At 38.3% G+C, this 16729-nt stretch overlaps 1 protein-coding gene across 4 annotated transcripts in view; it reads left to right on the top strand.

Annotated features, from left to right (window-relative positions):
- The window catches only part of L3MBTL1 (L3MBTL histone methyl-lysine binding protein 1), a 47915-nt gene extending 32185 nt beyond the window's left edge, over nucleotides 1-15730 (top strand). For 3 of the 4 annotated variants that reach the window (XM_034413987.2, XM_087889189.1, XM_034413988.3), the window contains exons 11-22: nucleotides 583-674; nucleotides 1789-1940; nucleotides 2677-2753; nucleotides 3529-3614; nucleotides 3994-4104; nucleotides 7012-7126; nucleotides 7918-8017; nucleotides 8407-8604; nucleotides 11192-11238; nucleotides 13056-13213; nucleotides 13470-13532; nucleotides 15476-15730. In XM_034413987.2, coding sequence (XP_034269878.2) covers nucleotides 583-674; nucleotides 1789-1940; nucleotides 2677-2753; nucleotides 3529-3614; nucleotides 3994-4104; nucleotides 7012-7126; nucleotides 7918-8017; nucleotides 8407-8604; nucleotides 11192-11238; nucleotides 13056-13213; nucleotides 13470-13532; nucleotides 15476-15610 — 1334 coding nt within the window. In that variant the 3' untranslated portion in view covers nucleotides 15611-15730. The remainder of the gene's footprint in view (nucleotides 1-582; nucleotides 675-1788; nucleotides 1941-2676; nucleotides 2754-3528; nucleotides 3615-3993; nucleotides 4105-7011; nucleotides 7127-7917; nucleotides 8018-8406; nucleotides 8605-11191; nucleotides 11239-13055; nucleotides 13214-13469; nucleotides 13533-15475) is intronic. The other variant, XM_087889188.1, reaches the window with a different exon arrangement.
- Nucleotides 15731-16729: the final 999 nt, after the last annotated feature.

The following is a 16729-nucleotide window of genomic DNA, read 5'->3' as shown; positions in this document are numbered from 1 at the left end:
AAGTACACAATGAAATATTAATTTCAGAATAAAAACGGCAATCTCAGATGTTCAAGCTCTCACCAGAAATATTACCAATTTTCGAGTGAGAATATGAACAGCTTGTGAAATTGCTGAAATTTCACAAGATTTTAGTCACTGAAAAAATGATATTATTATTATTATTTTATACCATAAGGCAGTATTGATTGGCACTTGAAAAGGGATGGTGATCCCTGCTGTAGCTAAAATGAAACACTATGGACTTCTGTTGGCATGTCTTTTATGTAGGGGTGAAATCCAGCAGGTTCTAACAGGTTCTGGAGAACATGTAGCGGAAATTTTGAGTAGTTCAGAGAACCGGCAAATACCACCTCTGGCTGGCCCCAGAGTGGGGTGGGAATGGAAATTTTGCAATATCCTTTCCCTCAGGAGGGGAGGGAATGGAGATTTTGCAGTATCCTTACCCTGGAGTGGGGTGGGAATGGAGATTTTGCAATATCCTTCCCCTGCCACGCCCACCAAGCCACGCCCACAGAACTGGTAGGGAAAAATTTTGCATTTCACCTCTGCTCTTATGTCTCCTTTATGTATGGGGTTTAGGTTACAAGGAAGATGAATTCAGCTGGGCCAATTACCTGAAGATTACCAAAGCTCAGGCAGCTCCCAAGCATCTCTTTGCCAGTCCAGACAGTGTGAGTGGCTGCTGCTTTATTTTACAAATCAATCCTGGTTGTTCACTCTTGAAATAGCAGTAAGAGAGAGCCTGATTTATATTCCACAATAATACTTCACTTGATCTTTTGAATCAGGATTCAAAAAATAAGTAATTTGGACACACCTGCAATAATAATTAAAGTTCTCATCTAATTAACTAATTTCATTGGATTAATAGTAAGGATTGTAACTGATTAATTATTGGATCAAAACTATCTATTAGGGCTGACATAATTTGCTCGCAAAAATTGACAGAACCACTAGATTGCAGCAGAGAGTTTTCTGCATCCCTTTCTTGCCGTCTAATAATTAGGCAGATTTTTGCAGCACAGAACTTGTAGGCTTAGTTTAATTTACACTTTTGTGATTAACAGTGACTTCTTTAACATTGATGAATCTGCTGCTGAGAACAAATTATTCTAAAAAGTAACAGATAATTCCATTTAGATTAACCTTTCATCATTTGAATGTACATTAAAATATTAAAATACCCATTAGATTTCTAATTTGCTACTTTTGAAAACATTACTAAGTTCCTTCTTTTCTGTGTCACAAGCAATTCTTTAACAGTTCTGGCCACAGTGTATCATAGAATTACCTCATAAAATGCCTTTGTATCTCCAAGTAGCATAAACTAGTGTTAAGAATCTATTATCCCTTAAATCGGGGGTGTCAAACTCACATCGTCACAGCATTGTCACGTGATGTATCGGGACTTTTTCTCCCTTCGCTAAACCGGGCGTGGCCAGTGCGTGACACATGCGATCCATGGGCCAGGAGTTTGACAGCTCTGCCTTAGATATTACTGAATTACTGAATTTCTACTATTACTACTATTTCTACTATTCTTTACTGTTAACTATGCTGCTTAGGACTACATGGAGTTGTTCATACCTCCAGGTAGTTTGTTTGTTTATTAAATTTATATGCCATCCATTTCACTGTAGCTTTTATCTACTTCTGTTGATGCAGAATCATATAAATAGTTTGGCATAATTGCACTCTATATATATTTCCACACCTACATTATAGGATTGCAGAGGCTGCATCATGAATGACAAATGCCTGATGTTCTGTCTTCTCATTCCTCAGAATGATGCTCCCATAGGATTCCAAATAGGGATGAAACTTGAAGCAGTGGACCGTATGAATCCTTCTTTGATTTGCGTGGCCACAGTGACAGATGTGGTAGACAATCGCTTTTTGGTGCACTTTGACAACTGGGATGACACATATGACTACTGGTAGGTGAGAGATGAACACCAATAATATTACTCTATCTACTGTGGCCAACCATTGAAAGTCATGGTATGATGACATGAAAACTAATAATAAAATAATAATAAAAATAAAATTTTACTATTTTAATGGGTTGTTTTATTGGAGTTTTTTGGCCAATTTATTTAATTGTTTTAAATTGCTTTTAATTTTTATATTGTCATGGTTTTATTTTTGGCTGTATACCGCCCTGAGTCCTTCGGGAGAAGGGCGGTATAGAAATTCAATAAAATAAAATAAATAAATAATAAAATTGATTTTAATGTTTCTTGATGAAGAAAATAAACATTTATCTAGTATAGAATCTCAGGAAGTATGGAAGCGGAGGATTATACATTTCCCAGTGTGTCATAATCCTTGTTTCACTGAATTTTCACTCTGAGTAGGATATTTCACATGAAGAATGCTGAAATCTTGATAATCCTTTCTACCAGTCAAGGAGTGGGGCAAGTTACCATTGGCCCCAAAGAAGACTTTTTCCTATTGTTATCTGTTACGTGGAGGACAAGAATGGGCATTTTGCTAGGATTGTGTTGGAAATGTAAATCGTATCCTATGTGATCTTTATAACAAAACAAATCTACTCTTTCTTATTATTTTTAAATAGATAATACATTTTCACATATTTAAAACAATGCTCAATTCTCCTCCTCCCTCCGGCAACTTTTAGACAGACTATATAACTACATATTTTTATTGCAGGTGTGATCCCAGTAGCCCCTACATTCATCCTGTTGGTTGGTGTCAGGAACATGGAAAACCTCTCACTCCTCCACAAGGTGAATAATGCCTAAGCGTTGTCTACTGCCAAAGGAAAAAGATACAGGAATGCACACAGGACATTTCCAATACAGGAAATACTATGAGCCATCTAGTTGGTTACTCCTTCCATCACAGATACTGCTTTGTGATCAAATAGGAATTCACATCCCTACTTACTCTTAAAATATAAGCCCTTTTAGATACAATAATAAACAAGTACCATAAAATCATGGGAAAGATTTCTGTTAAAATAGATGTCAGTGCATGATTTCCTGAAGTGAAGTTTTGAAACTAAATGCTGAAATAAAAATGACATCATGAAAATGTAATATTTTACTTAACTTACATAACATAAAACGTTTTCGTCCTGGTTTCTCCCACTTCTTTGCCCTAGGTTTGCCCACTTTTTGGAATATAGACCCCCAGATAGCATTCAACCTTCCTATACAAGAATGTTTTATAAATCACTCATGAACTTGTAGCTTAGCCTTCCCCAACCTGCAAACCTCTAGAGGTTTGCACAGTGACCATTTTTGAGACTTATGGAAGTTGAAGCCCTTGCATTTCGAGGGCATCTGTATTGGAGAAGACATTTATGGTGTAAGATATTGATTTTTTTTATATGCTAGGCATAATCAGTCCTTGTTTTAAATTGACCATTGATTTGTATCTAGCAATAACTAACACTGATGGTCAATTTGAGTTCCCGAGAGCCTATTGCTACTGTTGAATTATTCTAAATAGATCCACTCCAGCAAAACCTTTTCATCTCCCAGATATTTTCATTTCCAGACTATCCTGACCCTGAGAACTTCTGTTGGGAAAAATATTTGTCAGAAACAGGTGCTTCTGCAGCACCAACTTGGGCCTTTAAGGTGGTGAGTAGTTTGTATTTTTTCCAAATCTCTGCTATACAGGCCTCAATATTTTCCAAAAGTTTAGATGGGAGGAAGGAAACCTTATGTAGGCTTAAGTCAATGTTCTGAAGACAGTGATTCTTCCTCTGATCTTCCTTTTCAGGGGAAGCTACTTTGGTAATGTGCAGTTTTAGAATCTAGGAATGGTGAAAGTTTTTGATGCTAGTATAAGAAACAAACCATGCATCATTTCTCTCTCATATAAAAAGACGAATCAGACCAGGGGAAAGTTAGTCGTGCAGGATGTGATTTCACCTCATAAGCACCATCTTCCTTACCTTGCTTTCCTTACCTTGCTTTCCTTACCTTTTTCCTTTCCTTTTTGTTTGCCTCACTCTAGAGGCAGCCCCATGGCTTTCTGATGAACATGAAATTGGAGGCAGTGGATCGAAGGACCCCCTCTCTAATCAGAGTTGGTAGTGTAGAGGATGTAGAAGACTACAGGATAAAGGTGGGGTTTTTTCTTGCTCTGTGCTTATGCCTTTCTTTTTCATGGTATTGCCCAGTAATTTATGTGCTTCCTTATGGTAAATGAAATGTATTGGGAAAAATAATCCAAAGTCTATGCAATGAGTATAAATGTTATTTTGTAACCCTGAATTGGTCTAATGAAGATACATCTTCTAATGGCTTTTGGGGTTTTGTATAAGCAAAGCAATAGTTTGACTGAATTGATGCACCATACTAAGCCATAATTTGTATGCATAATTTGCATACAGCAGATTTAAGTCAAAATTAAACAAGCCATATTATAGATGATTGCATGATGTACAAGCCCCTGTTTATCACTTAATTATGCCTTTCATCTATAACTTGGGAAAGCCTGGGCTTTGTTTTTGTATTCTACAATTATGCACTACAAAAAAAAAATCATATACTGGATTTAAATGCTGCATTCTTAAGATTATAGAAAGTATTTATAGCCCTATGGTTATAAAGAAAACCTATAATTTCTAATGCTTGCTGAAATCTGAGAACTTAATGTATACTTCAGTGTTGGCTCTTACAACAAGCAAAAGCAGAATAAAATTTTTAACAAGAACAATAAGCAGCTTTGTTTGCTATAATTGTTATCTGTTTGTAAAATATAGCTTTCCTTAATGTATAACTGTGATTGTTTCGGAGCAGAACATACAGAGCCTGTAATGGGGAGTGGCTGGCTCTTTAAATGAAAAGCCAATCTAATGTGCCCAGAGCATGTCCCCTGACCCCTGAGAGGCCAAGAAAGCAAAAGAAGGGAATTCAGTTAGGTTTTTGGCAGAAAGAGTTTGGGGTGGCTTTGGGGTGAAGGAGTTGGCTGGAATGCTGGATGAGGTGGTTACCTCAGGCAAGGCTGAAAGTTGGTTTAGTTAAAATTGCATTAGGGTATTGTTGTTGTTATTACTACTACTATTATTTAAACTGGGTGTTGTGAGTGTGGAAACCTATTTTATAACTTGACATAAGCTGGTTTTTGTTTAAATCCTGGAACTGACCAGTTGCCTCTTGACACCTGCCTGAGTTTGGCTGAGCTACAGACCTCAAAGTTTTTGCTTTGTATTCCTGTCTACTTCTGTATTTAGCTAGATTTGGAGGAGGTGAATTCTTTCCCAGTCTTCCTTGGATCCCCAGAACAGCAGTCCCCAACTGGGACTGGTACCTTCAGTCCCCAACTGGGACTGGGACTTTCTGGTACCAGGGGCCGGTTTCATGGAAGACAATTTTTCCACAGACCGAGAAGGTGGTATGGTTTCATGCACAACCTAGCTCTGTGCATGTGCAGATGAAGCCGCACTCACTCACCCGCCATCCATGGCTTGTTAGGAACCACCACAGTCTGGTTCCTAACAAGCCACAGACTGGTACGGGGCTGCAGCCCCTGTCCCAGGAGGGCTGATGTGGAAGGGAGAAACTGGTTTATAGTGAAGGAGTGGTGGCAGCAAGGAGACACAATTGGTCAGTGTCTATGGAGATTCTCAGTCATCCAGATCGTGGTTGCCCCAAGGTACTTTTTCCAAAAGGCAACTGGATTTTTTTATTTGTTTTCTTTGAAAAAAGAACTGAAGAAGCTTCTTGGATGAGAAGTGAAACATTTTCAAAGAAAAAAACCAAGAAAATCCAGTTGTCTTTTGGAAAAAGCAGCTTGGGGTAAAGTCACTTTAGAAGATTGGCTGGTTCAATTTTGAGGGCACTTCCCCCCTTATTTCAGGGTCAATATTGCCAAATATCATACTATAACATCCACTTAATTTGTTATAGCAACAGATATCAACACACCAATTCTAAAGTTCTACTGTGCTAATGGTTGTCATTTCTCAGGTACTTTAAAAAATGGGAAAATAGTATCAGGTAATAATGTTGTCAGCATCTAATAGTGAATCCAATATTTACAGAAGATAATGCAGAAAGATTTGGCAATAGCCAAGCAACTGTAGTAATGTCTATTCCTGTGCACAGTGCATAGGTATGCTGTCATGGATAGCTGATATGCTTAAGTCAACACTGATTAAGAATTGTGCATTTTACACTCAGTAAAGTTTTCTATTCTTAGTGGGATGCCACTGTTTTCCCACAAATAGTACTATTTACTATCCCCCAGTACTTTTTATTTAGATATCAGAAGAAAAAGGGAAGAGATGAGGTCAAATGAACAAGCCAAAAGGTAAAATATAGTGGCATAATTATAACAATTGCACCATCATTCACTTGTGGATGAATAGGAAGTGCAATAACATGGGAAAGAGCAGGATTCAGTTTCCATTCCCAGACAATAGAAGTGTGGCCTCTTCTAGTGTGGCCTAAATCAAGGAGGAGGAGTTATTTAGAAGTTTACAATTTTTTTTCTGAGACTCCCCATTGATTCCACACTGCTGTGGACCAAACAGACTCCAGAATGAATAGAATTCCAACTATGCTTTTGCCTGCATACTGGTGGATTTGAAGTGAGATGTGGGGATTTGGTAGCTTTCATCCTCTGTTTGTTTTTGTTTTTTTTAGAGTGTTGCATGCATCTAAAAGATTCATACTTCCACCTGTGAGATATGGTGTCTAAGAAGTATGTGATATATATATGGTAAAGTGAAAAGTGGATCTCCATCTTTCCACCATGAATTGACTAGGTCTGTTCTGTATGTTTGGAGGCACATCTCTCAAAGCTGGGATGACCTAATGGCCTCCAACTGTTGACTATGTGCCTTCAGATATGAAGTTCCTCAAATCATTGATCAACTTGAAGTGAAAATATGGAGAACCATCTCCTTCTGTGCCATGTGAAACTGCTTTTATGCATTTAGAGAGAATGCACCTTTGTCTCTGCTGGTTGGATGCTCCAAGGATGATTTCTAAAATCTAACTACATTCTGTTGATGTTTGCCTATAGATTCATTTTGATGGCTGGAGCCATATCTATGATTTCTGGATTGACTCAGATCACCCAGACATTCATCCTGTAGGATGGTGCTCAAAAACTGGACATCCATTACAACCTCCTCTTAGTAAGAACAGTAACTACATGTTGCACAAATACTTGCCACATTCTCATGATTATCTAGTGACAGTAGAAATAGACAGCACAGACTCCGTGAAATAATAGACAGGGTGGCATATTTTAGCTTATAATTATAACAGGTGATGAAAAAGTAACGCAAACACCTTCTATTGTGTTAATTCTTTTGCCCTGGAACTACAGTACTTATATGTGAGGGATTTTTTTAGTTCTCCAAAAAGACATAAAAACATGACCCCTAAAAATCTTGCCCATTATGAAAGACTCAAGTAGTCTTTATTCAAAGGTTTAGGATGGTTCTACATGGATGCTATTTTAGATAATTCTGCTGCTTTTTAATGCTAAATTATTGTACCAATGTTGGATTAGGTTGCTGTTTTAACTCATTGTTTTAACTAAATATGTTTATTTTAATAGTGTACTTTAATATGTTTATATAAGCCACATTGTAAGAATGGCTTTCAAACATTAAACCAAATATATAATACATAAATACTTCCTGCTTTTGAGAAATACCTACTGAACAGTTTTGAATGTTGATGTAGTTGGGTATTTCTGAAATTCAACTGTAAAATATTTTTAATATGCAACATAGAAATAGAGAGGCAAATTTTACTAATTAGAATTCAAATTTTGAACTATATTTGTTTGGGGAGGGGAGGAGAAAAACGTATAGTATATACAAGTTTTGTTTAAAGAATGAAAATTAATTGTAACTTCATGCAGATGGAAATTGCCTATGAAATTGCCTGAGATTCAAATTATTTCTTCCCGTTTGAGCAGGGCCAAAGGAACCTGTCTCCTCTACCAATGGAAGCTGTCCAACCTTGGCCTGTAAAACCCTCCCAGCTACCAAGAGTTCCAAATATAGCTTTCATAGGTGAGCACTTATGATAACTTACAATATCCTGCTGATTATGCTGCTATAGGCAGCATGGACTTAAAGCCCCACTAAGATTTGTTGAGGAACAACTGCTACTTCAGTGTCTGTGCAACTTGCTTGGAATAAATCAATTTAACATACTATGTGAATCCTGTATCCTCATCAAGATCATTGTAGCTACTGGTTTATTGTGGCAATCTATGTTTTTATTGTTGGTTGCAATAGATTGAAAAAGGAGCTGGAACTTTTAAAATTGAGCAGGTTCAGTTCACAGCTGCTAAATTTCATTTGGCTTGGAAGATAAATATTGAGCAAAATATTATTATTATTATTTAGCACCTGCTAACACACAAAACCAAATGCTTTTTTTAATCTCTATTTTCCAGAAAGTGTCCAACACCTGGTTGTGATGGCTCGGGCCATGTGACTGGGAGATTTACAGCTCATTACTGCATCTCAGGGTGTCCCCTGGCAGAGAAAAACCAGGGAAGGATAAAGGCTGAACTTTCAGACACTGAAAACTCTGTTCGAAAAAGGAACTTAATTGCTTATTCCCAGAAGAAGAAGTCTCGCCATCATGGAAGGTAAAGGAACAGCCAGTGTTAATCCATTGGGATGATCACACTGAGGGGTGCCATTATAATTTACAAGCAGTCATTTTCAAATATTTGCTTTATGCCAATTCCTCATAGTTTATGCACGATTTGTTGCTAAACTTGTGCTTCTCTAGGCATTATATCTATTTTTATATATATTATTCTCTTGGATCCTGAATCATCTTCTAAACTAATCTATTCTCTGTTTTTATAATCTGTTCTTATTAATATCATGCAGAATAACTTGCTTCTGAGTGCAGAGATCTGTGAGTTGGATCCTAATCAACTGTGGCATTAGAAATTAAAATAGAACATCTCATGACATAATTTTGAAGTCATATAATACATTGTCATCTTAAAGCTAAGCATATCTTAGTCCAGGAGAGGCTAGATAGAAAACAGCAGATGATGCCTTTATGTGCTTCCTTGAGCTGTGGGGGAAAACATTTTTAAAATGAAGATTAACAGGCATGTGACTTTCTCTTAAAGCTGTATACAAGGAAATGCGTAGAACAAAGGGATTGATTTAGCTCCATAAAACTTATTGTGGCATGTTTGGAAAGAACCACACTGGATATGATGAAAGAATATATACCCCATCCACCACATATTTGACATAGCAAATGGAAATATAGTAGTGGTTAAGGGGTTGAATTACCGGTACATGGAAATCTAGGTTAAAAAGAGCCTTGATAGTACAGGGGTTTAGTGCACCCTGTTATTAACACAGCTGCCTGCAATTTCTGCTGGTTCGAATCTCTCCAAGGCTCAAGGTTGACTCAGCCTTCCATCCTTTCTAAGGTAGGTGAAATGAGGACCCAGTTTGTGGGGGCAATAAGCTGACTTTGTATAAATATACAAAAGAATGAAGGCTATTGCTTAACGCATTGTAAGCCGCCCTGAGTCTCCGGAGAAGGGCGGCATATAAATCAAATTTAAAAAAAAAAAAAAAAGTTCTCATTTGATCACAGAGTTTGCTCTCAGTGTGATTAAATATGGGCCATCAAATCATTGTTGACTGTTAGCAATCACACAAATACATTTTCCCACGTCCCTAACCTATCTTTCAGGCTTTCCAATGGTGCACCCATTTCTACTGCAACTGAATCTATCCGTCTTGCTGCTAGTCATCCTTGTCTTCTCTTTTCTTCTACCTTTCTCAGTATAGAGCTAGTTTTTTGTATAATATGTCCAAAGTTTTGATTAATTTGAACTGGATCATTTGTACCTCAAGTGAGAACTCTGAACTGATTTGTTTGATAATCCATTTGGGTTTTTTTTCCCTTGGCTGTCCATAAACAAACACTTCCCTTATTCACTGAAGGAAGAGGAAGTACCACACAATCAGATTTGCAAGGTTCTGTAATTGTAGGTACTCTTGATTAAAACAGTTTTAGTCTTCCTCCAGAATTAGTTTCTTGATTTGATCTACCTAGTAGGGCTTAAACAGTCCAACCCATCTCATACTCATCATTTTCTCTGAAGAGAAAATGAGGGGAGAAATCCCATCTGTGTATACATCTTAAACTCTCAAAAGAAAAAGTTAAAAAGTCACTCAAATCAAGCTCAACTCATAGTAGTTGCACTAATTTTCTTGTCAGTAACATGACATTGATTTACCTTTGTATTTTCTTTTTTTGACATCCCAGTCTAGCCTATTCCTTAGTCTCCCACTCAACTATTATCCAAATCAAGCATTGTTTTCAAGTTTAACCATGGTCAGCTAATACTTCCACTATCCATGATAGACAGGATATAAATGCAATAAATACAATTAAATAAAAAAATAAAAATATCAGCTAGATACTCCATGCAAATTTCTGGACATGGATATTTGATTTGTGGTCTTTAAAACAAAAACAAAAAAAAAACCGTATTCTTGTGGATTCATTGAGAAAGATGTTTTGATAAAACATATATTCTTGAAATACATGCATCTTTTCTTTACTTGTTCTTAGGAGTACAATTCTGAGTATAAGTAGTTCTTGATTAGTGACCACTCATTCAGTGACTGTTCAAAGTTACAATGGCACTGAAAAACAATCTTGAAGTTGCAGCCATGTGGTCATGTGATTCAATTTGACATTTATCACAATTGCAGCATCTCATAGTCATGTAATTGCCAGTTTCTAACAAGTAAAGTCAATGGGGAAGCCATCAATCAGTGATTTGGTTCACAACTGCAATCAGAATTGACATTATAAATCTATATAATATGACATTTTACTTTAATACTATATTACTTAGCAATGGATTTTTCTATTCCAATTGCAGTCGATAAGTGAAGGCTACCTGTATAGCATTTTTCCAAGCTGCTTTTATTCCACTGATTTCACATGATTCTGCCCCCACATATATGATTTAAGCCTGTTTTCAGTGGCAGAAGCACCGCGGGCTTGTCCTTCGCTTCTTCCAGGGTGGTCCTGCAGTCCAGATCTAAGTACCCTGTGGGATGGATCCTGTCCCCGGGCCTTGCTTTTGACACCCCTGATTTAAGGTTTAGTTAGTAGGATTTACTATAGCACATTTTCCAATTAATACTCTATAATATATAAAGCATTTTTTGTTTCTCTAGAGGGCGACCTCCTAAATATCGGAAAATCCAGCAGGAAGATTTCCAAAGTAAGTGTATATTAGTTTGTTTTTTCTATAAGTGGCAAGCGAAAAAGGGCTTATCCTATAAGAACAATATTACAAGAGCAGCAAAATAATTGTTGTGTGGATCTTCATATATAAAAAATACAACTGGAGCTGACTAACTTGATAGAATTCAAATTATGTTTTAAACAGTATCTTTGTTAAAATAGGATCTATGCTTTTCAGCATTAATGTCATTGAGGGCTGCATCAGGACTGTGGTCGACCTCGGGGGCCTAGGTGGGGGTGGCTGATGGGTGGATATGGCGAACTGTGAGCGTGGCCAGCTGACGCCACTCCCCGGACTGTTGGCATGTTTCCTCTTCGCATTGGGTAGACTGAGCTGAAGCCACGTTGGCCCAATCTTTCCCATGCTAGCCTGATCGTTCCTCTTTGCATTGGGCGGAAGCTACGCTGGCCTGATCTTTCCTCTTCACACTGAGTAGACCAGGCTGAAGCTACGTTGGTGCGATCTTTCCTCTTCACATTGGGGAGACCAGGACAGCCCTGCGGGCCGGATCCGACACATCGCAGGCCGTTTTTGGCCCACGGGCCTTGAGTTTGACACCCCTGGTCTTCAGTTTCTAAGCCAGTGCCTTAGAAATTGCAAACCAGTTAAGGCATTTCAAGAAGGGGACCAGGAGCATATCCAAATGGGTGGAATAGGCAGGGAAGGGTAATCATGCAAATAACCAGATTCTGTGTCATGCAGGACTTTAAAAGTCATAATTAGCATCTTGGATTGGCATCTAGAAAGAGATTGGGAGCCAGTGCATCTTATATACTCTGGTATAATATAGGCAAACTGAATTCAACACTGTGTGCAGTGGTGGGTTGCTTCCGGTTCGCACCGGTTCGCAAGAACCGGTAGTAAAAATTTGTAGTAGTTCAGAGAACCGGTAATAACATTGGCAGCCAGCTTAGTTGCCTGATAGCCAGCGGCTTCTAAAAGCATTTTCTTCTGCATCATCTTTGGCTGAAGAGGTGGTAGGAAAAAAAAATGCCTTTAAAAGCCTCTGGCGATCCCAACTGAGTTGCCTGATCGTCAGAAGCTTTTAAAAGCATTTTTTTCTGCAACCTCTTAAGGTTGTAGAAAAAATGCTTTTAAAACTAAAAAAAAAAAAAAAAAAAAAAAAAAAAAAAAAGAGCCAGGCCTACCCAGTCACATTACCCCCACCAAGCCATGCCCACAAAATAAGCCACGCCCACAGAACCGGTAGTAAAAAATTTTAGAACCTACCCCTGACTGTGTGTATGTCACTTTATTCTGGATCAGGTGGATTTTCTGGTTAGTCTTCAAGGTTAGTGTCATATACAGCATCTTAAAGGAATCCAGTAGAAAGTAAGTAAGGCATGAGTGACTGTGAGCAAGGTTTCCCAATTCAGGAATTGGTGCAGTTGGTAAATCTGTACAGATATTCCCCACCCATGACAACCATTAGCTTATTGAGCAGGAGGCGAATGTCCAGGAGGACCCTAAAATTGTTCATCAGCTCGGTTTGGGGATTATCTCATCAAAAGTCAGACATAACACATCACCAAGAGATATAGGAGAACCAAGAATTCTGGGAGGTGTAATTTCAACATTTTGGATAGGGGAAAGTTATCATAGAGTTTGGAGAAGAAGCCAATTTCTCCATACTTCAGCATGATGATGGTACCTATGAGCTGAATTCAGTTCCCAATTATTGCATCCACACATTTTTCTTCAGAGTGTTACAGAGAAAGTTTGCTTCTGCCTTTTTTGAGTTTTTTTTATCTATTTCCCAATCTAATTTGACATGTGATAAATCTTGTTATCAGCCATTTCATCAGAAAGTATGCACCAGTCTCTGTTTATGTCAGCCTTGTCAGCACATCCTGACCGTTCCTTATCCCTCTGCTGGGATCAGCATTGTAAGCTTCTGCCTGGAGTAGCTGGGATCACAGCATCCACAGTGGCCAAATGGACAATTGATGAGGTAAGAGTGTCCAAAATATTGTTTAAGCAACCTAAACCTTATTTTAATGTAATAATTTTGTATTCAACATTGTTCAGTATCTTCCAGATGCCATTAGGGATGGGATAGTATATTACCAATTCTTGGTTAATAGATCAGATTCAGGTGCTTCTGATGGTGAAATAGGTCATATTAAAGAAAGGCTTAGGGATTGTTGGTATAGAGAAAACTGCTATTTCCTTTTTCTCTCTTCTTTAATTATGTCTTTTCTCCAAAGGTTTTCAGCTTTGTACAGACGTTAACAGGTTGTGAGGATCAAGCAAAACTCTTCAGAGATGAGGTAGAGTAGTGGACTATTTTGTGTGTGTGTGTGTGTATCCTCAAATCAGTTTTTGCCTGGACTAGTTCCTGAAGTTTTCTTGGCAAGATTTCATAAGAAGTTTGCCATAGCTACCTTCCTAGGACAGGGAGAGAGTGACTGGGCCAAGGTCATCCAGATGACCTCATGTCTAATAAGGAACTGTTTCTAGCCTAATGCCTTGGCACTACACCAAGTGCTCTACAGTCTCATAAAATAAAAACTTTGTCAGGGTTCCAAATAACATCCCTAACGAAAGAAGACTCCTAGGCTAGAAGTTCCTCAAAGTTCCATTTTATTAGAGATGTCATATTGGCACATCTGGGAAAACCCGAATCTGAAAGCTTCCAGGTTTTCCCCACCCAAAAGAAAGTCCAAGTCCCTTCCCCTGCACCCGCATGTCCATCACATGGTCCAATCAATCCACCATCTCAACTGGAGATGTCTCTCAGTCATGCCACTCCAGGTGCAGGGCAGAATGTCCTTGACTCTCAGAGAAAAGAATGTTATTATGGCTAGATATATCCCCAACTCCATAAAATCCCCCCTCCCAGTTTCTCACAGCACTAAATGTGGCAGCTCTGAAGATCCAAAGAAAAGATGGCTTCCAGGGCTAACAAACTCCTTGGCATGTGGAGTAAGAAGACTGGAGGGCACTTAGCAGGATGTCTTGCAGTCTTTCCTGTCCTGTTGACTTCCCCATTGACTTTCCTTGAGGAAAGCCAGCAGGGAATGTCACAAATATTAGTAACGTGACTGTAGGATGCTACAACCGTGGTTGTCAATACAAGCTGGTTGCTAAGCACCTGAATTTTGATCATGTGACTGCAGGGGTACTGCAGTGACCAGAACATTGAGGATCAGCTGTAAGTATCACTCATTCATCACTATTGCAACTTTAAACAGTCGCTGAACAAGTGGTTGATAAGTGAGGACTATCTATATTAATAATTTTTCCTAAAAGATAAGCAACCTGCCATCGCCTGTTTACTCCATAAGTTAGTCTGTGCCCAAGAGTAAAATTTTGCTGTGTTCAAACAGACAACAGAAGTATTCACTTACCGTACTTTTTAGAGTATAAGACACACTCCCCCCCACACACAAAAGAGGGTAGAAATATTAGTGCATCTTATACACTGAATACAGCCATGTTTGGCCTCCTGAAACCCTGCCCCGCACGTCCCATTTTTGTGAAAAACAGGCCCATTTTTCGCAAAAATAGGATGCGCAGAGGGTTTGGGGGGCCTGTGCTCTTGGGAGCTGGGGAGGGCAAAAACGCAACATGGGGGGGGTTGAAAGGCCAAAAATGGGCCTGTTTTTTGTGAAAACGGGCCTGTTTTTCACAAAAATGGGGGCGTTTTTGCCCTCCCCAGCCCCAGGAGCATTCTGCAGATCTCCCAAATCCTCTGTGCGCCCCATTTTTGTGAAAGATGGGCCTGTTTTTGGCCTCCCAAACCCCACACACACTTTTTTCGCAAAAACGGGACGCACAGAAGGTTTGGGAGGCCTGCAGAGTGCTCCTAGAGGCCAGGGAGGGCAAAACCCTTTTTATTCTTGTTTACCTCTTCGAAATCTTGGTGCGTCTTATACTCCGGTGCGTCTTATAGTGTGAAAAATACAGTAATTAATGAAATGTTATGTATTCTCAGATTGAGTTTGGTTATTTTTAACTTTTTATGAAGTGATCTTGAATAAACATAAAATTTTCACTATTGAATCCTTTTTGAAGCATGCATTAAAGAAGTCTTACTGTTAGCGTTCAATCTGTACAGTAAATCTGAATGCAGTAAAGTTTTTGGACTTCTCTACCTTTCTGAATTGTCTTAATTTGCATCTTCTGCTAACAGTATAATGAGATTAAATCATTGGATGTTTTAATCTGTTGCTGTATATGCATTCTACTTAAACAGACATCTCTTCCACAGATGATTGATGGTGAGGCCTTCCTTTTGCTGACTCAGGCTGACATTGTGAAGATCATGAGCGTAAAGCTTGGCCCAGCACTTAAAATCTACAATGCCATTCTTATGTTCAAAAATGCTGATGACACCTTAAAATGAACTAGCCAGGACAGCTTTTGACTTTCCACCACACAGAAACTGCCAGACTCTTTTGTCTGTCTATCTTGGATGAATTGAGACATTTTTAACTGCTGCAGTTGTAAAATCCTGCCAACTTGCTATCTCTGAGTCTTGATTTTTGTTTACATGCAAAACTCCTTCCTTTCTCCCTCCCTTCTTCTCTCAGCCTTTTTGAATTCTATCCTGATAATGTTTAATTGAAAAATTCGAGGAACGACTTGCTTGATGCCAGAAATCCTGCTAAGTTCTGCTGTTGGTTATGATGGCACACAACATGGGTTTGAGACCAGATTTGCTACTGAATTTAACCTGCTATGGCTTTCATCTATCATCTCTGACTGCTTGAATTCTTACATTACAGTGTGTCTGGATTAGTATTTATTTGTTTTGCAATATATCCACTGCTCTTGGATATACTGCTACCATGTACAGTATTTGGAAGCAATTTTGAAATCTGATTTTTCTGGGCAAAAGTCAGTTTCTTAAATTATCAGAAATTTTACTATGGGCTATAGAAAACAAAATTAGCAAAGTAACAATATTAACACTTTGCATTAAGGTAAAACATTCCTCTCAGTCAAAGAATAATTAATTGTTATCTGGAGCTAGCTAACTTTATCCTGTCATATTGGCCACAAGATACATGAAATGAAGAAAAAATGTGCAACACAGTTTTCAGATTCTTTGATTGCATCAATTTTGTCCCACAGTCAGTTCAACATGTTCCAAATATTTATATTTTGTTGTTTCACAATATAGATTAGAAACTTCTTATTTAAAGTTTAACCTTTTATAGTTTCACCTTAACAGTATACCGTGTGTTGCGAACATTCAATTAATCAATCAATCATTCTGTTGCTAACTGCATAGAGTTTTTCCTATATCCTCTTGATAATGACTAACATATGGCATTCTGTTGGGCCATTTATGCTGTGCTCACATGGACTTAAGAAGATAGGCAGGAGTTGTAATGCCAGTCTGTGTCCCATTTAGGCAAGAGAAAAGATGGCCTGAGACAGTAGTTTAAATTTCATCAAAATACAGGATATTAATTTATTATTGTTACATTTATTTTTGTGAAGAAGGTTAGAAAGCCAT

This window comes from Pantherophis guttatus, chromosome 3, assembly GCF_059756535.1.
Source record: "Pantherophis guttatus breed Tessera chromosome 3, ASM5975653v1, whole genome shotgun sequence".
Classification (NCBI taxonomy): Eukaryota; Metazoa; Chordata; class Lepidosauria; order Squamata; family Colubridae; genus Pantherophis; species Pantherophis guttatus.
The sequence above is the reverse complement of the archived record's forward strand: the minus strand, read 5'-3'. Positions and strand labels throughout refer to the sequence as shown.